General features: G+C 39.5%; 1 protein-coding gene across 5 annotated transcripts in view; it reads right to left on the bottom strand.

Annotated features, from left to right (window-relative positions):
* The window catches only part of Ipo11 (importin 11), a 172,376-nt gene extending 148,810 nt beyond the window's left edge, over positions 1-23,566 (bottom strand). Inside the window, exons 1-7 of one of the 5 annotated variants that reach the window (XM_038323961.1) lie at positions 23,400-23,566; positions 18,410-18,478; positions 17,763-17,866; positions 15,292-15,435; positions 10,962-11,062; positions 3,559-3,631; positions 482-685 (exon numbers count right to left, since the gene is read on the bottom strand). In XM_038323961.1, the coding sequence (XP_038179889.1) occupies positions 482-685; positions 3,559-3,631; positions 10,962-11,062; positions 15,292-15,429 (516 nt within the window). In that variant the 5' untranslated portion in view covers positions 15,430-15,435; positions 17,763-17,866; positions 18,410-18,478; positions 23,400-23,566. Of the gene's footprint in view, positions 1-481; positions 686-3,558; positions 3,632-10,961; positions 11,063-15,291; positions 15,436-16,741; positions 16,760-17,762; positions 17,867-18,409; positions 18,479-23,399 lie in introns of those variants that run through there. The other 4 variants (XM_038323963.1, XM_038323962.1, XM_038323960.1 and 1 more) reach the window with 4 other exon arrangements.
* Between the last annotated feature and the right edge of the window lie 431 nt (positions 23,567-23,997).

Here is a 23,997-nt window from a genome sequence, read left to right as displayed (position 1 = left end):
AAACTACATATGCCTGCCAACACCCTCTCTGGTGCCTTCCTGCCATGATGGACTGAAACCAGGAGCCAAAAGAACTCCTCCTTTGAGTTGTTTCTGTCGAGCATTTCATCACTACGACAAGAAAAGTAACTAATACAATAATCCTTCAGTTACATCTGTCCTTCCCATCACCAACGGTTGGAACATGCCAATCCTAATTCCTGAATTTCAACTCTGTAGCTGTTCCCTTTACCACTGCTTTCCTGAAGAGATTTATTATCACATCTGAACCACACTGACAATCTCAAACCAATTTTTTTACTTTCAAACTGTTTCCTATCTAGCGCCCTCCTCACTGACACCTAAGTCATCTTTCCAATCATACCACTCAGTTTAAATGAGAAATAATTCATCATCTTTCCAAAAAAGCAACACATGTAAAATGACAGTCATCTTCATACAAGTAGCATTATTTTCATAGTCAAATGTAATTATAACTTACATCATAAAACAGTTTTCTGTCAGCAGACAGGCGTTTCGACGCCAGTGTCTTGGTAACGTGGTAGAAAGTAAGCAGTGCTCTGTGCTGTCGAAGATCATCCTGGACCTTCACAGACTCTACCAGAGTGGGGATCAGCTCAGGCCATTGTCTAGGACAATCCAATCGAGCAACTTTGGCAATCAGTACTGCAATCTGAGTTGCAATCTAAAGGAAAAAAAAGTAATGATCAGAAATAATTATAAAGTCAAGGCAAGGGATAAAAATACACTCATGTTTTAAAATTACCTCTTAGGAATTAACTATGTTTAACAAATATGATTAAAATCACACTAAACTACTTGGGACAGTGGTCCTCAAAGTACAGTTCACAGACACTAAGATCTATGAAACATTTCTAATTACATATTGGTAAGTCTTCCTTTTTTTTTTTTAATCTTTCTTGAGTTTTGTTGGTGGGGTAATATGTAACTCAGAATGGCCTCAAACTTACAACCTGCCTCAGTCTCTAAAGAGTTGAGATTATAGGTGAGTGTCACCATCCCCAGAAAGGTAGATTTTGTTTGTGTAACTTTTGCAAAAACAACATATTAAACTGAGTACATGAAAAAAATGTATGTGGAAATTTAAGTTCTCATTTCAATACTAGACACTCACGAGAAAAAAGTTACTCTTCTCACTAAATGTTTCTTTTTTTTTTTTTGGTTTTTCGAGACAGGGTTTCCCTGTAGTTTCTAGAGCCTGTCCTGGATCTAGCTCTTGTAGACCAGGCTGGTCTCGAACTCAGAGATCCGCCTGCCTCTGCCTCCCGAGTGCTGGGATTAAAGGCGTGCGCCACCACCGCCCGGCACTAAATGTTTCTTGTTCTGAGAATAACTATTGCTCATTTCCAAAAATTATTATTTATACTAAGTATAGTTTATTTTTAAATTCATTAATTCTTTTAAAGTCCTAGCTTTAATTTCAAATACAATCACTATCAACAGATACGCTCTTCTGAGTTCTTAAACTGTAGCAGTATAAGCACGTTCTTTGTCCACACATTTAAGCAGCACTGCCTGAAGAACAGAAAGGAGCATCATCAGCTACTAGATACTTGAGGACAAAGATGCCGTGTTTTATCCTCAGTCACTCAAACCCTTCCACCAGCCTCCAATAAACAGCACCACTCTCCCTTTATCCTCATTTTCTTTGCAAAGGAATCATAAAATAGATGCCACTTACGGCAGTGGTTCTCAACCTTCCTGGTGCTGTGACCCTTGAATATAGTTTCTCATGTTGTGGTAACCTCTAACCATAAAATTATTTTCATTGCTACTTCATAACTGTAACTTTGCTACTGTTATGAATCACAAAATAAATATCAATGTTTTCGGATGGTCTTAAGTGACCCCCGTGAAAGGGTTATTCTAACCCCAAGGGGTCGCACCCACGGGTTAAAAACTGCTAACCTAACAGGCCATGATAAAACTACATTAGAAATACAGTTAGATACAGTATTCAAAATTTTCATATCAAATATAATAAATAGTATTACTTTAGAAATACTTAAGAATTTTAAACCTGTACACAAAATTTAATTTACTCTTAGAAGAAAGTTTAACGTTGGGAGAAACCAAAAATATAAATAAATAAAACCATACGATCTATGATTTATCTGCTACAGGGTACTGGGAATTGAAAATGTGATGAATACAGAAATCTAAAGTCAACCCTGTGGTCTTCAAAATAAAGAAATAGGTTAATTGAATTATTAAAATTAACTGCTGGTGTCTAAAACCCCCATGTTTTAGGCATGTAACAAACTGTGTATTAAATCAAATTTATAGAGAGTAAGACCATAATAACCAGGTGTGGTGGCACATGCCTGTAATCCCAGCACTTGGAAATCTGAGGCAGCATGGATGACTTCAAGCAGAAGCCAGCCTGGGATCCATATGAGAACCTATCTCAAACATTCCTTCCCTAAGTCAAAACAAAACAAAACAAAAACAAAAAGCCTTTTAAGAATAGAGAAAGGGCAATTATTTTAAGATTTCCATTAAATACTGTTTTAAAAACTAAGGAAGTTGTTAGGCGATGGTGGTACATGCCTTTAATCCTGGCACTCGGGAGGTAGAGGCAGGAGGATCTCTGTGAGTTCGAGCCAGCCTGGTCTACAATGCAAGTTCCATGACAGCCAGGATTGTTTCACAGAGAAATCCTGTCTCAAAAAAACAAAAACAAAAACCAAGCAAACAAAAAAGCCCTAAGGAAGTTAAAAAGTATAAACTATACTGTAAAGTAACATAAATTTTGTCATTAACTGTCAAATCTAACCATAATCTTAACAGCTCAGAGTCTAAGTCTGCAGAGAAGCTGTGTATAAGCATCACAGACAGAAGCAATGAGTTAAGGGACTCTTACAGCATCACAGACAGAAGCAATGAGTTAAGGGACTCTTACAGCATCACAGACAGAGGCAAAGAGTTAAGGGACTCTTACAGCATCACAAACAAAGGCAATGAGTTAAGGGACTCTTACAGCATCACAGACAGAGGCAATGAGTTAAGGGACTCTTACAGCATCACAAACAAAGGCAATGAGTTAAGGGACTCTTGCAGCATCACAGACAGAGGCAATGAGTTAAGGGACTCAAACTTCTTGGCAGGAGGGAGAGGCATGAAAACGTAATCTTATGTAGCTCAGGATGGTCTCCAATTTGCCATGTGGCTAAAGATGAATTTCTGATCCCCTTGCCTTTACCTCCTGTATGCTAGCAACCTAGGTGTGCACCACCATATGCAGCTAGGATTTTACTTTAATCCGAAAACAAAATTTGTTTGGTGATACACTACTTTAATCCCAGAACTCTAGGAGGCAGAAGGCCAGTGGATCTCTATGAGTTCCATGCCAGCCTGGTCTACGTATTGAGTTCTAGGACAGCCAGCAATTCACAGAGAGACCCTATGTCCAAAAAAAAAGAAAAAAAGAAAGAAAGAAAGAAAAAAGAAAAATGAATGAAAGAAAAAGAAAATAAGAAAGAAAAAAAAGGAAGGGGAGGACATTCCCAGCTTTCATTTTTTCATTTTGTCACTGACCTGGTTTATTGGTTCATTAAAGTTGGTGATGAGTCCTGCACGCAGTGTTGACTTCTCCTCTTCTGAGAGAGCACTGTAAAAAAGTAAATTTATTATCAAGAAAATGTCACCCAGTAGTGAATGAGAAAAGAACTGCTATGAATTTTATCAATAAAACACCTTTAAATACATGGCTCCCGTTATTTAAATGCTGGCACATATCAAGTGAGAAGCCTAAACCTTCTTCAGAAGTGAATAAACAAAAAGTACAATACAGTAACAAATCCATAATAATAATGCAATATGTTGATGCTCATCTTTACTAATATAAAAACAGCTATCTACAAAAAAGAATTACAGTTACACACTTCTGGCTCCTGTCATAAATTCTTTCTATAAAATTTTACAAGTAGGAACTGCAGAGATGGCTCATTGTTTAAAAGCACCGCCTACTTCTCCAAAGGATCAGGTTCAATTTACAGAACCTACACAACAGCTCCTTGGCATCTGTATCCCATTCCATTAGATCTGATACTTTCTTCTGGTCTCTGTAGGCACTAAGAACATACATGGTACACAGAAATACATGCAAGCAAGAAAAATACCCAGACATATAAAATAAGAAATGTTTAAATTTGCAGGTAAAGAGATTCAAAATCAAAGAATATTTGTTAGAAGACTTTTTTAAAACTCAATTTAAAGCTGGGCAGTGGTGGCGCACGCCTTTAATCCCAGCACTCGGGAGGCAGAGGCAGGTGGATCTCTGTGAGTTCGAGGCCAACCTGGTCTACAAGAGCTAGTTCCAGGACAGGCTCCAAAGCCACAGAGAAACCCTGTATCGAAAAAAACAAACAAGCAAACAAACAAAAACTCAATTTAAATAGCTGGTGCAATCAGTCAACAGGAAAAGACACTTGCCAGATTACACAGATTCACATCGTAAAAGGAAAGAACTATTACAAATTGTCCTCCATCTCCACATGTGCACCATGACATTCAAAAGCGACATGTAAGTGTACACATACACAAATAAATAAATAAATGGTTTTAATAAAAACTAAAAAAGCAAGTTGGCTGTGCATCCTAGTGAGCACCCTTAATCCTAGCAATGTAGAGACAGATGCAAGACAATTTCTGAATTTGAGGCTAGCCTGATCTATGTCATGAGCTCCAGGCCGGCCAGCCAGCCAGCAAGATTGATTAGATAGATGAGATGACAGATGACAGATCAACTTAGTCTTCTATTTTATATCTCTACAAAGGATAAACATATCACTAAAAAAATTACTACATACAAAGAAACTATAGAGCTAAATAGAGAAGTTACTATAGAGCTTATATATTACCGAATTTTAAATTGTTTCAGTATTTTGGCTTTTTTTTTTTCTCATCTGGTTTTGAGACTGGGTCTTATTACATTGCCCAAACTGTCCTCAGGCTCAAAATCCTCCTGCTTCAAGTTTTATAACAAATGTGTAATACCACCATTACACATGTCCGGCTTTTATGCTATCTTTTTCCCCCCTTTGGTATTTTGAGACAGGGTTTCTCTGTGTAGCTCTGGCTGTCCTGGAACTCGCTCTGTAGACCAGGCAAGCCTCAAGCTCACAGAGACCCACCTGCCTCTGACTCCCAAGTGCTGGAATTAAAAGTGTGCAATACCACCACTCAAACCTGTATTACCTACTTTTTTTTTTTTTTTTTTTTTTTTTTTGGTTTTTCGAGACAGGGTTTCTCTGTGGCTTTGGAGCCTGTCCTGGAACTAGCTCTGTAGAACAGGCTGGTCTCGAACTCACAGAGATCCACCTGCTTCTGCCTCCCGAGTGCTGGGATTAAAGGCATGCGCCACCATCGCCCAGCTGTATTACCTACTTTTAAATTAAAATTTAATCTTCATTTTACTGGTTCCCATTCTACTTATAACAGTGTGTCTATTATGAGACAAATGACTTCAGAAAGATTAACCACAAATATTTATACAACTTTAAAAAATTTTCAGGACCAACAAGATTCCTCGGTGGATAAACACCACTCAAGTCTGACAAGTCTGATTTCTCGAAACCCAGAAAAAGGTGGGAGGAGAAAGAAACTCCACAACACTATCCTCTGATCTCCACAAGCAGAGAATGGAATGTGCACAACCACAGATCAGGCATGCAGGCACACATTAATAAATACATTTTAAATAAATTTTAAGCAAAGCATATATTATGAGCTAAATTATATCCCACAAAATAAAATATTCAAGTTCTCTAAGTCAAATACCTTTGAGTACAACTTTATTTGGAAATACTGTCATCTTTGTAAATTTAAAAACATTAAGACAAAAATCATTTTTGCATTGATAAGCTCTATTCTGATACTGGTGTTTTTCTTTTTTGTTGTTTTGTTTTGACACAGGGTTTAAATATATAGGCTAGGCTGACCTGAAACTTACTATGAAGTCCTTGAACTTAAATCCTATGTCGACCTCCCAAGTGCTAGGATTATAAGCCTGCACCTCCAAGCCTGGTCTGGTGTCCTTAGAAGAAGAAAATGTAAACACAGAATCAGGAGATTTGGCAAAGGTATGTGACAATAGGGGAAAAGATTAGAGTCATCCAATCTCATAGCAAGCCTAAGATCACTGGTCATAATCAGAAACTAGAAAGTATCAAAGACTAATCCTGTGGGTCTTCAAAAAGAGCAAACTTGTTGATTTTGTATTTCTTGCTACCTACTCTGTAAGAGAATAAAATTCTGTCATCTTAAAGCACTCAGTTTCTGGTAAGACAGCCTGAAGAAACAACCACAAAACAAAACAGGCAACCATGTCAGAGGAATTAGGTCTCAGAAGAAAGGACTGAACTGTGATGAACCAATATAGCCTCTCCTCCCCTTGGTACCCAACCAGAAAGAAAAAAAAGCTGAGAGCTGTAGCCAAGAGAATGAGGTGAAGAGAGATTTGAACAGGCCTGGCAGCATTAGAGAGGCATAAGCAAAATTCAGTTGACAGAATGCAGTATCTCAGTAGACAAATATACAAAACTTGTAGTTAAAATCCAAGGAAGACTCTAACCTAAAACACACAAAAGCCAAAAATCAAAATAACAATAAAAACGCCCTCAGTTGTTATACCAAGGGTAAGGTCATATTCTGTCTGCTTACCTAAATTCTTTCTGGAGAAAGGTAACAGAGCTTAAAGCCTCTCCGATTGTAACCATACTATGTTCTTCATCCAACCAAAGCTTATCAGAAGTAACCGAATAAATAGTGACTAAACCCAAAACACAGACACTATAACCACCAAACCACACTTAAAATAATTGTGTTTTAAAATATGTACAAGATGGAGAATTTCACTGAACAACTAGAATCTGTTTTGTTGTTTTTGTTTTTGTTTTAGTATCAAAGAGAAATTCTAAAACTTAGAAACAGTAAGTCAGTGGAAACATACAGACTGAAACATGAGAAAAGCAGATACTTCTGATTGAGCATCCACTGGTAACAATGCAAGAAGCAGAAGCAGGAAGATAGGGAGTTCAAGACCAGTCTGGCTTATATAGTGAGACCCCGTCTCAAGTAAACAAATAAACAAATAGATAACTAAAAGTAGTTACTTCCAGCAGATGGAAAAGTGAACACTGAAGGGAAGAAAAATTCAAAGATAAATTCAAATGAATACTGTTGATTAATATATCACTCTAGAACATAAATAAATAAAACTATGGGCCGGGGGAATAGCTCAGTGGGTAAAGGCGTGTCACCAAGCATGACAGCCTAAACTCAATCCCTGGAACTCATATAGTAGAGAAGAGCACCACCTCCAAACTGTCATCTGACCTCCAGACACGTTGGCACGTGCTCAAACACACACACACACACACACACACACACACACAGAAGTTTTAAAAGAAAAAAGTTATTTACTTACAAAAATAACTGTAAACAAAACAAAGTAGCAATGAAAAGAACATAATATATACAAATACCAAACATAGATATAACATGCAAATACTAATCATACAGTAGCTGCTGTGGCTCCACCAATATCAGACAAATTAGAGTTTAAGTCCAAACTCATAGTAAAGGGGAAAGTTTTCATAATAGGACAACCTTGAATTTCCAGGAATCTATGACAGCCCAATATACAGAAAGCAAAGTCTGTAAGAAAAGACTAGGCAAGTGCATGATATTTGGAGATTGGCAAATCTTTCAGAAAATTGTGGAAAAAGTCATAGAAGTCAATAGAAAGAGAAGCCTTAAACAGGACAATTCACAAATCTTAGATAATTGACATATACAAAACACTAGAATCTCCAATTGCAAAACACACAGTTTTCAAATACTTCTCAAGACATTAACGGTTCGACTTACAGTATTTTAGCAAAACAAGAAAACATTTTTAAAAACAATAAAAACTAATTCAAGATCTCCAAAGATAAAATATTGTTAACTAACCCATCCATCTGAAGAGCAGTCCCAGCTGTAGGCCTGGTATTGCCAGGCCTGCTGTGTTCCTTGTAGTATACTAAATAAGTTTTCTTATAAAAAGACAAAATTCAAAGAAAATTTTAAACATTTGATTTTTGTTTGTTTTATGGCAGGGTCTCATTCTATAGACCTGGATGACCTAGACCTCATTATGTAACCCAGGCTGACCTCAAACTCCTAACAATCCTGTCTCCGTCTCAGTGTTGGAAATATAAGCATTAGCCACCATACATCATACCGTGTTTAAAATGTTTACAAGGAGACAGGCAATGGTGGCACAAGCCTTTAATCCCAGAACTGGGGAGGCAGAGGCAGGTGGGTCTCTGTGAGTTCAAGGTCAGCCTGGTCTACAGAGTGAGTTCCACAGGACAGTCAAGGCTACACAGGTAAACCCTGTCACAAAAAAAAAGTATGTGTTGTATTTCAAGGTTTGTGCAACTGAACTGAAGTCATGATTACAAGAAGTCTTGGTGTTCTAAATGTCCACACAGGTTAAGTATAATGTCCAAAATGCCTTAGAGAAAGTGTTTCAGATTATTTCTTCCAGACTTTTGGATATTTGCATATTCATAAGATTATCTTTGAGTTAGAACCCAAGGCTAACATGAAATACATTCATGTTTCATGCATACCTAATACACATGGCCTAAAGGTAACTTTAGACAACATTCTTAGTGCACTTACATAATTACTGAAATTTGTAACAAGGGGTCAGTTTGTAGAATATCCTTCTTGTGGTATCATAGCAGCAATCAAAAGTTTCAGATTTAGCAGCATCTTGGAGTTTTAGATACTTAGATTAAGAAAATTCTCGCCAGGCAGTGGTGACACACGCCTTTAATCCCAGCACTCGGGAGGCAGAGGCAGGTGGATCTCTGTAAGTTTGAGGCCAGCCTGGTCTACAAAAGCTAGTTCCAGGAAATGCTCCAAAGCTACAGAGAAACCCTGTCTCAAAAAAACAAAAACAAAAAACAAAAAAGTTCTATTGCTTTTTAGAGACTATCAACTTATCTAAGTTTCCATTTCAACAAGCTAGTGAGAGAACATTAAATCAGATCCAAAACTGGGAAACACATCAAATATTACTTCAAAAAAAAAAAGCAGTAATTAAAAGAAAGACAAAAAGCCTGGTGGCACCAAACAGGAATCCCAAAGCAGATCTACATACGAAGTCCATGATACAGCTACGGTGGCATATGTCTACAATTCTAGCACTTAGAAGAGGAATTTGACAGAAGCCTGCAGTTTGATAGACTTTAAAATAATAATAATAGTGTGAATTTGAAAAAAAAATTAAACTAGGAAGAGGGAAAAGTGTTTGATGTGTACAAAGTTACCAGTGTACTACAGTGTGTGGAACTATACCTACTTCACATATGCACTGTGAACCACAACCAAGTCTTATTATCAAACCTTTAAAATACTCCAGCTAAAATTAATTCAGACTATATCCCAAATTGAAACTAATAGCATCTACCTAGGACCCAAAATTGAATGCTATATGAAAATAATATATAAGCTTAAGTCAGATGATTTTCATCCTATGAAGATAATGGTCAGAATAAAAATTTTACCAAGTTAACAGTAAAAATACAAACTTTGAAGTTCTTCAAATCTGCAGATAAAATCAATTACTAATCTGCCATTCTTGTTTCCTTTATAAGTGTATTCCTCTTCATGTCTACTTTTACCTCAATACACTAAAAGACAATTTAACTATTTAATACTAAAATTCCTTCCTTAACTATTTAATTTAAGCTAGCTTAAGGCAAAATTTAGGCAGGCATAGTAGCACATGCCTGTAGTCTAAAAACTAAGAGGCACAAGCAAGAGCTTAGCTGTTAAGCTCCAGGCCAGCCTGGTCTATGCAGGCTACATATCTAACTGCAGATATATAGCAAAACCCTGTCCCCAAAAGCAAACAAACAAGCACAGAATTTCTCACCATTAACTGCTTCATTTCTCACCAAATCATCAATTACTCCAGAAATAAAAAGGGTTAGCTTCACATTATAGTCTAAAAACACTGCAGTTCCTTCTCATATCATTCTTGGGTAGGTTTTACAGACAAGCACTTTGAAGTACTCAGAATAAAACAAATTAAATTACTTATAAAAATGAAAACCTAAAGAGCTTTAGTGCCATCTACTGGAGACCACAGCTTATGTAATTCTTCACCAAAATTCATTTTCTAACAAAATTCCAAAGACATTTAAACTGCCTAGCCATAAATTACATAATGTGTTAATCAATTCTTAAGACGAATCTGCTCACTTTACCCCTATATTACAGTTAAAACCTCATCTAATGAAACTGCAAGTGTATGCGCTTTCCAACAATTCTTCCCAGAGAAAACACAAAACACAGAAATGAAGATTCAGCAAATAAGAACATATTTCCTTTTCAAAATCAAAACATTTTAATATTTTTTTTGGTTTTTCGAGACAAGGTTTCTCTATAGCTTTGAAATCTGTCCTAGAACTAGCTCTTGTAGACCAGGCTGGCCTCGAACTCACAGAGATCCGCCTGCTTCTGCCTCCCGAGGGCTGGGATTAAAGGCGTGCGCCACCACTGTTCAGCGCATTTTACTTCTTTAAGATGATTTAGCAACATAGCTTGATCTTCAGATCCTCAGAGGCTGAAAATCAAGACAGGAAGGCAGGCAGGAACACACATACATGCATACATACATACGTACGTACACACATGTGGAATAGGAAGATACAAATCTATGAAGGATAACAATAACATTTCTTCGGGAGTTAGAACACTTTTTGGACTTTTTTCTTTATGTATCAAATGTTTTGCAAATTTCCATTTCATCCTTGCAAAAATCACGCTAACATCTCTGTTGTCCCAGTTAAACACTTGACACATTATTTTGATTACACAGGAGAGTATTATTTTTCTAAAATTTAGAATGGATTACAATTGGGACTGAGGGAACTTACTGAGGTGCTACACGTCTCCAGTAACGATCAATTCCATGTTTAAAATACAGCACAGCAAGCCACCTGACATTTATATCAAGGGTGTGGTTCGTAAAAATATTCTGTGAATGAAAAAACAAATAATGTTAGAAGGAACATGCAATCTTTTAAAAGTATAATTAACATACCAAAATAAAGCATGGATTTGTCTAACCGCTTTATTTTTTTAATGTAGGTATGTACTTAAGCATGTGTATGCGCATTCATTTTGTGTATGGTTTCATATGGAAGCCAGAGGACACTTCAGGTGTCTCAGAAATGTCACTGCCTCCTTTGAGACAAGGCTTCTCATTGGCCTAGAGCTCACCAATTAGGCCAGACAGGGATCATCCTATCTCCAGCCCTACCACACCTGGAATTTTTTTTTTTTTAAGTTTTTTTGAGACAGAAATTCTCTGTAGCTTTGGAGCCTGTCCTGGAACTAACTCTTGTAGACCAGACTGGCCTCGAACTTACAGAAATCCACCTGTCTCTGCCTTCTGAGTGCTGGGATTAAAGGTGAGCGCCACCACCACCCGGCCACACCTGACATTTTTACACTGAGTTCTGGAAATCAAGTTTAGGTCCTCTGTAGTGATATTTTATTTGTATTTTAATAAGTATAGCTTGCCTGAAGATCAGAGTGCAAAGCTAAGCCATTAGAGGTCAGGAGTGGTGGCACACTCCTTTAATCCCAGGATTTGGGAGACAGAGGCAGATAGAGCTCTGTAAGGCTCCAGAAAGAGATCCAGGTGGTGGTGGCTCACACCTTTAATCCCAGCATTAGGGAAGTGGAGAGAGGAATATAAAGGGAACAGGAACTCACGGGAGCATGGTGTCTGAGGTTTGGTAGAAACTCCTATATTTGTCTCTCAGTTTTTATTATTCATGCTTCAGTTATCCAACAACACTTCACCAACTTTACCAAATAGCCCTATGTGTTTGATCTTTGAGAAAATATCTCCTGTATTTCATACTGGTCTCAAACTTGCTATATAGCCAATAATGACTCTGAACTTCGTGCCTCTACTTCCAGATGCTGGGATCACAGAAATGTGCCATCACGCCCCATTTATGAGATGCTGAGGACAGAGCCCAAGGCTTCATGCATACTAGGCCAGTACTCTAGCAATTGATGTATGACCTCAGCCCAGACTTTATTGATTTTAAATTTCATCACTACATATGTCATATGTATATTTTCTTAAAATATATATTCTATAATCTAGACTAAGAAAGCAGGCCTATTTAGCCAGATGTTACCTGAAACCTCAGCATCTAGAATGCTAAGGCAGGTACATCTCAAGTTTCAGGTCAGCCTAAGATACATAGTGAGACCTGGCCAACCCCATCAAAGAAGATAGCATACCTATTCAATAGCATTTAACTAAGTTTAATCAACAGATAAATACGTAAAGATTCATAATATTCTTTCAAGTATGTTAGAAAATTTCCTTGATAAAAAGTCAGTAGTAACAATATATATGCACAGAGAGAGGAGATAAGAGATGAGAGAGCACCCACTGAAATAAATATGTTCTAAATCTAAAAAGATTGTAATGGTTAATCTTGACAGGATCCAAAATCACCTGGGACACAAGCCTCCAGGCATGCATGTGAGGGATTATCTTGTTTAGGAAGACCATGGGTTATGTCTGGGATGTCTTACTTTGATTTGGTTAACTGAGATAAGACCTACTCGAAAAGTAGAGACACCATCGCTGGGTAAATGTCCTGGGCTGTAGGAACAGGAGAAAAGGTAGCTCAGCCTAACCATTCATCACATTCTGCTTCCTGCCCATGGATTCAATGTGACGGACTACTTCAAGTTCCTGCTAGAATGTCTTCCCAGCCATGATGGACCGTATTCTTAAACTGTGACTGAACTTCAATCAACCTTTCCTTCCATAAATTGCTTTTGTTAGTGTATTATAATCACAGCAATTGTGTTTTAATAAATAAAGCTTGCCTGAAGATAAGAGTGCAAAGCAGCCACACTAGTCAGTCACACAGGGCAGGCAGTGGTGGCACACGGCTTTAATCCCAGCAGCCACACTAGTCAGCCACACAGGGCAGGCAGTGGTGGTACACGGCTTTAATCCCAGCAGCCACACTAGTCAGTCACACAGGGCAGGCAGTGGTGGCACACGGCTTTAATCCCAGCAGCCACACTAGTTTGCCATAGAGGCTGGACAGTTGTGGTATACGCCTTTAATCCCAGCACCAGAGTGAAATAAAAGGTGGGATGAGACAGAAACTGTCTCTCTTTTCAGTCTAAAGGTTTCATAGAGGTAAGAGGTCTCCAGTGGTTGGCTGCTTTGCTTCTCTGATCTTTCAGCAAGCTAAACCAAGCAAGCTCATCTTAGTAACCAATGGGGAAATCTCTATTGCCCCTTAGGCTTTAAAAATATTAGTTCAGGGGACTGAAGAGATGGTTTGGAGGTTAAGAATACTTGTTAATCTTGCAGAGGGCATGGATTTAATTTCTAACACCCAAATCATGTGGCTCACAACTGTCAATAATTTCAGGAAGATAAAACGTCCTCTTCTGGGCTGGGTGATGGTGGCACAAGGCCAGGTGGTAGTGGCACATGCCTTCAATCCCAGCACTCAGGAAGGCAGAGGTAGGTGGATCTCTTTGAGTTCGAGGTCAGCCTGGTCTACAGAGTGAGTTCCAGGATTGGCTCCATACATAGCTACTGAGACTAAACAAAAAGATCTTGGTCCAGGCCAGGCATGGTGTGATACTTATCTATAGTTGTAGTACTTAGGAGGCAAAGACAGGTAGATCTCTATAAATTCCAGGCTACCCTGATCTACACAACAAGTTCCAGGCTCTTTCACAGCAGTTGCCTAAGAGCATTAAAAAAAAAAAAAACACAAATATTTACATTACAATCCATAACATAGCAAAATTACAGTTATAAGCAGAAATGAAAATAATTTTATGGTTGGGTCACCACATGAGGAACTGTATTAAAGGGTCATAGCATTAGGAAGGTTGAGAACCCCTTCTCTAGAATGAGTAACCATAGCAGCAAAAGACATGAATACAACATTTTATACAAATGTCTATACATACAGGCTAGGTATGATGGCATATGACTGTAATCGCAACATTGAGGAGCTAAGACAGGAGGATCACTGAGTTTGAAGTCAATACCTGCCACACAACAAGAAATTGTCTCAATCCCCTCCCCCAAAGAGTCTATACACATATACACAAATAAAACTACTTTTGAAAATGTAGCAATATAGCAATTTATGTATAAATAACACAAAGCAATACGCAAAAATAGAAACACAGGAAAAATGAATTTAAGCAGTTATTAATAAGTCATATATTCACTCAGGAAGTAAAAGCAGAGAATAAGGAGTTTAAGACCACATTAGGCTACATAAGACCCCTGCCTCAAAAACAAAAGAAGAAAAAAAGCAAAGTAAAAAATATAAAAGATCCTGTCTAACAAAAATTTAAATTTCTAGATGGAAAAAAAACTACAGTATTTTGCCAGTCATGGGGGTGCATGCCAGGAGGCAGGAGACATGAAGATATTCTTGTACTGGTGGTCAGTCTGGTCAACAAAACAAGTTCCAGGCAAACCAGGGTTACATAGTGAGAGCATGTCTTGACAAAACAAAAACAATGTTTTAAAGTGAAATACAGGATACAAGGGGAATCAGTTCAATGGTGAGTACTTGCCTAGCATGCACCAGACCCTAGGTTTGCTGCCCATCACTGAGGAAAAAAAAAAAAAGAAAAAGAAAGCACCAAAACAGTAAAAGGCAAAAGGCAAGGCACTTATGGAGCTCGCCTTTAATCCCAGCACTGGGAAGGCAGAGGCAGGTAGATCTCTGTGAGATCAAGGCCAGCCTGGTCTACTAGGCTAATTCCACACTGTTACACAGAGAAACCCTGTCGCAAAATAACAAATGAAACAAAACAAAAATAGTAAGAGGCAGAGGCAGGCAGATCTCTGTCAGTTTGAGACCAGCCCAGTCTATAGAGTGAGTTCCAGGGCAGCCAGAGCTGTTACACAGAGAAACCCTGTCTCGTAAAAAACACAAACAAAAAAAACAAAAGAGAAAAGGTTTTAATTAAATTACAGTAAGAACAATAAAAAGAAAATACCTAAAATGTTGATTCATCAACAAATAACTGTGGAACATCTTCATGAGCCCACACTACCATGACGACAGTGGCACTGGCAGCCAAATGTCTGTGGCAGTTGCACTAAACTGCCAGTCCATCTGCACACTTAAAGAACATTAAAGTGACGGTACCCCACTTTATTAAAGACAAACTACTCACCAGCAACACTGAGTAGAAACCTGGCTGTGTCTCCCACTGCTTCAGCTGCTCCTCAGCGGGCTTTAAAACAGCAGTATCCTGACTGGTGGCCTGGGTTAAGACCTGGAGAACTACAGAGCTGGCACTATTGAGATCCATGGAAGCCTGCAAAGGTAAGTCAGCACATCTGAGTACACAGTATATGTATTACAAACGGACAGTCACACAAACACTTTCTCCCCACCACCTCTACGTTTTCTATACTAACTACACCATTACTTAAAACTCCCACAATTCCAATTACTTTTACTTAAATTATATTCCTAAAGGACATTGCTTTTATTGTTTCATAAATAAAATAAAAGTAAAGTGAGATTGGAGACCCAACATACACAAAACTGCAAATTTCCAAATTCTGATTAAATACCATTTCCTAGGGCATTCCCTACCTCAGCATCTGTTATCAAATTCATTTTAAAGATAAAATGCAAATATGAAACATATAAATTACACACAGAGAGAGAGAAAAAGGCATACTCACTAATATTTGAAAAACAAACTAAGTTAACTACAATCCTTGCACATAGCAAGACTCTCAGAAAAGAGAGAGGTAGGAAGACACTGTTACATATTAAATACTGTAGCCTTCCCCTAGGCATATGCTAAAATCTAATGCCTAATATCTTGGTATTTGGAGCTGAGAAGTTAGGTAGTTATTAAGTCATCAGTACAGATCCCTCATGCATAGTCCAAATGTGCCTATAAGAGGACATTAGAGAGCTCCCTTGTTCTTTCAGCCATATAAGGACACAATAAAAAATCTGCAACCAGCAGATGGTCCTAGTTCAAGGCCAATCTGGGCTGTGTTTTAAGACCCTGTCTCAAACTAAAAGCAAGGCCAGTGGGATGGTAACACCAAGCCTGATGTGACCTGCATTCAATTCCCAGGACCAACTCCCACAAAGTAAGTGTCTTATCTAACAAACCAAGAGCTACATAAAGTTAAGAAATGTGTATTCTTCATTCATATTTGGCATCATAGTTCATCACAGTACAAAGCAAGCAGGTATGCTCACCTGCGCAGATAGCACTTCTACACTGAGCTGAGCCCACCTACATCAATTACTAAGCAAGAAAATTCCCCCGCAGACATGGCGATAGGGCAGCATGATGAAGGCCAGTTCCTCAACTGAGGTTCCCTCTTCCAAGAGACCAGTTTGTGTCACGGTGACAACTGAAGCAAAGCATGACAACCCCTCAATTCAGATTTTCTAATGTCTGACAGCCTTAATCTCTCAAGTGTGACACCATATTTGGCCAAAGATTTCATTCATTAACAGCTATTTTTCATTACTCTTTGCCAGGTATTATTCTAGTTTCTAGAACACACTTTGAACAAATTTAAGTCCCTATTCCCTGGTCATTAAATTCAGATCAACAGGCTGTACTATAATGGTCTATATATCCTAACCTCTGCTGTGGGATGATGGTCTTTCTGGACGCTGTGAATAGGTGTTGCTCTCATTGGTTGACAAATAAAGCTGTTTTGGATAAAGCCAGGAAGAAAATCCAAGCAGAGATACAGGAGAAGAGTAGAGTCTGGGAGACACCAGCCAGCTGCCAAGGAAGCAAGATATGTAGAAAATGACGTAATGCTACAGCCACATGGCAAAACACAGATTAATAGAAATGGGTTAATTTAAATGTAAGAGATAGCTATTAAGCCTTAGACATTGGTCAAGCATTTCTAAGTAATATTAAGCCTCTGAGTGGTTATTCAGGAACTGCAAGGCGGGTGAGAAACCTCCGATTACAAACTTCTGTTAAATTAGTGAAATCTTTCTAGCCAAATATGGTGTGCCACACTTGAAATCCCAGCACTCAAAAGACACAGATCACATCTAGTTTGAGACTGTCACGGTCTACGTAGTAAGTATGTTCCAGACTACCAAGAACTACATAGTAAAACACGATCTCAAAACACAAACAACAATAAAAAGTAGCCAATCAATTTTTAATAAATCCTGATCTCTACATACAGTTGTGGAAATCCACAAAAAGCAGCCACTTCTCCCTTTTCAATCCTCCTCAGTCTAACCTTCACAGAACATAATATTACTGGTATCAATCCCTGATAATTCCACTTACATTCACAGTCTTTAACAATGAAACAGCCTATATAAGCCGTGCACCACTCCAAAAGTAATGTAGTAAAGGAATCTTTGTATTCAATTATACAAAGGAAAAAGACAAACTAAAATATACCATAAAGGTATGGTAAGCGTTATGGAGGAAAAACTCACAAGTTTAGGGGGCTAGAGAGATGGCTCAGAGGTTAAGAGCACTGACTGAGTTCAATTTCCAGCAACCCCACATGGTGGCTCACAGCCATCTGTAATGAGATCTGGTGCCCTCTTCTGGCCAGCAAGCATACAGACAGACAGAACACTGTACACATAATAAATAAATAAATCTTTAAAAAAAAAACTCACAAGTTTACACTCTAGCAGGCTTAGCAGAGGCTTCCCCTCACAGAGGACTGAACGAGCAAGCGTAGTCTTGAAAGTTGCGTAAGAGATCCCTAGATCAGTGCATGCTGTGGATGTCAGACAGGTGAAGGTTACATTCCCTACATAACATGATCCAAACTTATTTTAATCCAATTACTTTTGAAGAATTACAGTTTAGCATGAGACAAGGAAAGGGACTGTGGTGGTTTGAATGAAAATGGCCTCCATAGGCTCACAGGGACAGGCACTATTAGGAGGTGGGGTCTTGTTGAAGTAGGTGTGGCCTTGTGGGAGGAAACATGTCACTGAGGGTGGGCTTTGAGATTTCAGAAGCTCAAACTAGGCCAGGGGCTTACTTTCTCTTTCTGCTGCTACTGCTGACCCAGATGGAGGACTCTCAGCTCCTTCTGCCTGCATTCTGCCATACTTCCTACCATAATAAATAATGGACTAAATCTCTGAATTCTAAGTCAACCCCAATGAAATGTTTTCCTTTGTAAGTCATGGTGTCTCTTCACAGCACTAAAACCCTAAAGCAGGGGTTTATAGAAAATTAAATTATCTGCACTTTAAAATGAGAACTACCGACCTCCAGAACTATTAGAAAATAAATTTCTAGTGTAATATACCTCATCCGTAGGTAACACAGCAACAACAGCTTTAAGGAGCAAGAAGAGAAAGTCAAAAGTTAATAGTCTCTGCAAGAAACAGAAAAGCATTATTAGGAACATACAGAATTACTAGGTTCCATAACTACTATTTAAGAAATGTTCATTGTTGGGAGTGATGTGTGAGTGAGATATATTAGTGGATAGTCACAAAGATTATGAGAGTGACCAATCACTTTTTGATGGATTCAAGGTCACTCTGTGAGATGGAACCCACACCTGACACTGCTACAGGGACCAAAAACATGAGACTAGAGAGGTCATGGGCCTAGGGGAAAACCTACTACTATCATTCTGTTAAAGGAATGGCAATAAAATGACTCCTAATAACATTCCTCTATAGTCACAGACCAGTGCCTCGCTCAGCCCCCATCAGAGAAGCTTATTCTTGCAGTAGACAAAAATTAACACAGAGATCCACAACTGGACAATGTTCAGAAAGTGAGAGTTTGGGACACTCCGTCCAAAATAGGATGTCTTCATTAAACCCCTCACCTCAACGCTTGGGAATCTACGGAGAACAGGAGACAGAAAGACTGGGAAAGCCAGAGCTGATGGATGACTCAAAGCAAACAGTGTCTCCCAGACATCAGAACCTATGCACATATCAACTCCTATGTGGTATGAAAGTCTGTAGTAGCATAAATAAGAAATGCACAGCTTCAAGCCAGACCAGGTCCTAGCACTGAGGGGGGAAATGGACATGGGATCCCATCCCTAACAAAGATGCTATCTGTAACTGACACCTTCTTGGCAAAGGGAAAATCTGCTATCTCTAATGAAGTATCACTAAGTATATCAACCATACTTCAGGGCAGGCCCAACACAAAACAAACCCAATAGCATTTTTATGAACTTTTCGCTTCATTTTTTGTTTGGGGGTTTTTGTTTTGTTTTTGTCTTACAGGTATTTTACCTATTTGTTTGGGTTTTTTTTTTTTTTTTGCTTTTTGAGGAGGTGTTTAGTGTGTGTGTGTGTGTGTGTGTGTGTGTGTGTGTGTAAGAGATCAAAAATACATAGTGTTGGGTAGATAGGGAGATGGGGAGGATATGGGAGGAGTCGGAAGAAGGTAAAAAACAAAATATAATTCATTAAAATTTTAACTTAAAAATGAAAAAAAAATGTTTGTTGTTGGGCTGGAGAGATAGCTCATCAGCTAAGAGTACTGGCTGCTCTTGCAGAGGACCTGAGTCTCTCCCAGGACCCAAACAATGGCTCACAAATCTGTAACTCCAGTTCCAGGAGATCCAACACCCTTTCAGGCCTTGCCACCAGGCACACACATGGGGCACAGAAATATATGCAGGCAAAACATTCATACAAATAAAAATAAATAACTTCCTTTCAAAAGATGCTCACTGTTGAATTCCTATCATTCACAAATGTTTAGGAAAAGCTGATACAATAAACCCTGACAGTGACCAGGAAATAGGACCAGGAAAAGCAACAGGATGAATCAGAGTCAGAGTTACAAATACAGATATGTGTGATTTTATAGCATTAATACATCTAAACCCACTTCTTTGATCAAATGAAACAGAATAACAAAACGCTTCAAATTAAATGATGGGCTTTTACACACACATACACACACACATACACACACACACTCTACACACACTCTTTCTCCAACTTCCACTGACAAAAGTGGTACATCTCAAAACTTTACTGACATTCCTCTAATCTGGATATCTTATTAAAATGCAGAATCTGCATAAGTTATTAAACAGGGCCCTCACTGTTAGGAATAGAAAACATCCCTATGGTCAGGGAGGCCCAAGCCTTCCAACACAACACAGGTAAACTGCCACTGCTATTGGCCACTCCCTAGAACGAGAATGTAAGGCCATATTGCTAAATAAAATAAAATGCCACATGCGTCACTCACAAGATATAGAGAAATCAAGCTAGAACTGGATTGGAAGCTCCCTCTCTGCTGTCAAGTTCTCATAGTGTTAGAAAGAGCTATGCTGGCTGCTGGGGAAGAATTGTCATCAACAGTCTTACACAGTCATGCGAGCCCTGTGCTCAACAATACTAACAACTGAGGCAAGATGAGGCCACCGATACAATAGTGGTAAGTCCGTTACTGGGCTAACCAACTGCAGTCTGATTAAATTTGATGCCCACTGACAGGAGGGACTGCACATCTGGCACTGTAAACCCAGTCAAACAGTCATGGCTGGACAGGTTAGAGGCCCTAGAAGTGAAGCTATTTCTGCTGTTTTCCAAAATGGACATGATGTACTTATCAAAACTGCCTTCTAAATGACTGTTGTTATTATTATTACAGATTTGTGCTGCTATCTGCTTTGGTCACAGAAGCTTTCTGCAATGGTCAGCAGTGACTGCCATGGTCAAAGTACTGAGACTAAATTATTGTTGAATGCCCATGCAAGTGTAAACAAATCTTCACCAACGTTCCTATAAACAATCCTAATTAATATCATAGCAAAGAGATAGAGACATAGACAGAAACAAGAGAGAGACAGACATGAAGATAGAAAGAGACTAGTTAGAACAGAAAGTATATCAATGGAAGGGGCACAGGAGGATAATGGGGTGGATATGATCAAAAAATATTATAACATGTACAAAAATGCCAGAATGAAACCTATTATCATATATAACATATACTAATAAAAAACAAGTTTTAAAAACACCTTGGTATGTAGCTTCTATTTCAGTAACTTTTCAACTGAGCTGGAAGTGTATACTTTATAAAATTCCCAAATTTTGAGGAGCAAAGATGTAGAACACTAATTGAACTTATGCTCGACAAAACTTATAATTGTAGGCTTATTGGTAGTCAGTCTCATAATTAGAAAATCAAACAAAAGACACTAGAAGCACACCTGCAAAAGATGTGATTAGCCATTCTGTAAAACACCCTGGGATTAGCTGATGATACCCATCATACGCACACAGTCCAAGAAAGAACCAAGGCTAGGGGACGGCAGTGCAGGGGAAGACTGCTTGCACAGCATGCATAAGTCCTGGGTTCCACCACTAACACCACAAAAAAGAAAACCAAAGACAAAAACAAAGATGCAGAAATAGCTTAGTAGTAAGACATGTGCAAGGCTCTGGGTTCAGCCTCAACACTGCAAAAATAAAATAAATATTAAAAAAAAACTTAAAATTACAACGGTAATGCTATATGAAGCCTGATGTGGTAGCACACACAGCAGTGGGGAGTGAAAGGTAGGCAGATCTCCATGAGCTTAAGGCCAACCTGGTCTACATGGAGTTCCACACCAACCAAAGCTACATAGTGAGAGCCTGTCTCAAAATTAATAAATAATAACAAATTAGAAGGAAGATTAAATATACACACATGCAAAACAAGCATCAAGAACCAACTAATCAGGACTGGAAAAATGGCTTGGCAGTCAAATGGCTTGCTACTGTCAAAGAGGACCCAAGTTCTGTTCCCAGCATGTATGTGTCAGGTGGCTCACAACTGCCTGTAATTCCATTACAAGATGGACAACTTTATCCACCCAACACAACTTCTGCCTGTGCCAGCACCAGCACACACATGACATACACATACATGCACGGACAAGAACATAAATTCAGATTAAAAATAAAACTAATCAAACATTGTCTTTCCCTAAATATGGATAATTTCATTCTGGAGAAACATCTTCAGTATATTTTAAGTTCAAATGCTGCAAGCATTTTTCGGCCTTCTAGTTTGGTTCTGATTACAAATACATTCGTAACATCACAAAATCTAAATACTTGTTTAATTACCAAGTAATTTTTGCACACTCTTTAAAACCTCCAATCATATTGCTACATCCAAATATCTCTGAGAATCAATCCTTTTTTCGCTTTAAGAAGTGTAATCAGGACAGATATAGCCTTGCAGCTATAACACACATCCACAAACCACTGCCATAATTAAACTGTTTGCACCAGTCCCTTGCTAGATACCGTCAGAAAACAGAAAAAAAGAAAAACCTACAACCTTATCGCAACCAACATAGAGAAATTTTCTAATTTTACAAAAACTGTTCTCAGTGTGGAACAACGATGTAAGGAAAGCTATCGAGCCACGAGTAGTCCATTTAATGAAGTCATTCTGCCCTGAACCAAAGCAGAGAAATTTGAAACAATGTGGAAATGGAAGAGAGAAATCCTTATCCATGAGAGGTGAAAAAACATGGTTGCAGACTGTTCTTCCTTGCTTCCTTCTAAAGAATAAGCAAATCTTAAAGGCGCTATCGCATACAACAGATGCTGTATGCGTTTGTTTAATGTGTGGTGAGGAGGTATGCCGATTACAACCTTGGCACCAGGTGCCAAATGACCAGACTTTGCGATTGACGCAAATCACTTTGCTGTACGAGTCTCTCGTTCGCCACGTATTAAGAGGATTAAGGGGAAACGCCAAATGCTATGGGCCTCGACATAATTTTTGCTGAATCACAAATATTCCCAAATGTAAAGCTGCAGGAGTCGCCGAGCCTGAGCACCGGCGGCCATACCTCAGAAAGAAATCTCCACTCGGAAAAAACGTGTAAGTCTTTTTTCCTTTAAAAGAGGACTAATGTTTAAAGCTTTCATAGCACTGCTTCCACAGCAAGGTCGCCTGCACAGTTAACAGCATACACTGGTTTTGGTGGCAGAAGCACGTCTTCCTGCACTGTGCAACCCCAAGCCTCCAAGGACAAATACAACCCCCCGCCCCAGCCGGCGACAGGGGACACAATGGGTACCCTCAGCCTTGCTCAGCCTGCCACTCGGACCGCGCACCGTGGACCCAGCGATGTCAGGCTTCCCGCAGCCCGGGAGCCTGTGCACCCCGGGCTACTCCAGGGCCGCGAGGGCCCGCGCGCGGCGTCCAGCTCAGGTGGACCCGCGTTCCGCCCTCGGCTCGCGGGGTCCCGCTGGCCAGTCCACTAGTCCCTTCCACCCGTGCGGCTCGCGGCCCGGCCTCACCGTGTGCCTCGGTCCGGAACAGCCCGGCCCGCCCCTTTCCACTCGTCCACACGAAGCGGCGTTGGTTGCTTCCGCGCCCCCCCACGCTGCCAGTCCGCACGCTGCCGCCTACTGATGCCGAAAACGGCTTCTAGGAACGCGCCATGTTCCCTGTCGCCACTCCAGACGACGCGGGCGCGCTAAAATGACGTCACAGAATCCCGGCGCGGCGCGCAGGGGCGAGGCCGAGGATGAAGGCGATAGGCTAGCGGAGGGAGAGAAGGGAGGAGCTCGCGTTCGAACCCAGAGGCGCGCGGCAGCTAACACAGCCGTGTGCGCTTGCGTGGTGCACGGAGCCGTGCGCAGGCGTGGGTACCCGTTACTATGGAAACCGTAAATCCCGGGAAAATCGGTTGTTTCCTGGGCTGGTTGAAGTGTAAGTCAAAACCATTTCATCTTCGCTCTTCTAGATATCAACTACTTGTTTCATGGGTCTGTCACAGTACAGGAGCGTTATCAAAAGAATCCCATTCATGAACCCTGCCACCAAAGGAATTTGTTCAAGTTTGGACGGTCTTTGTTTTGCGTGTTTGTTTGTGTGGGTTTTGGTTTTTTGTTG

This window comes from Arvicola amphibius, chromosome 3 (assembly GCF_903992535.2).
Source record: "Arvicola amphibius chromosome 3, mArvAmp1.2, whole genome shotgun sequence".
NCBI classification, from domain to species: domain Eukaryota; kingdom Metazoa; phylum Chordata; class Mammalia; order Rodentia; family Cricetidae; genus Arvicola; species Arvicola amphibius.
The sequence above is the reverse complement of the archived record's forward strand: the minus strand, read 5'-3'. Positions and strand labels throughout refer to the sequence as shown.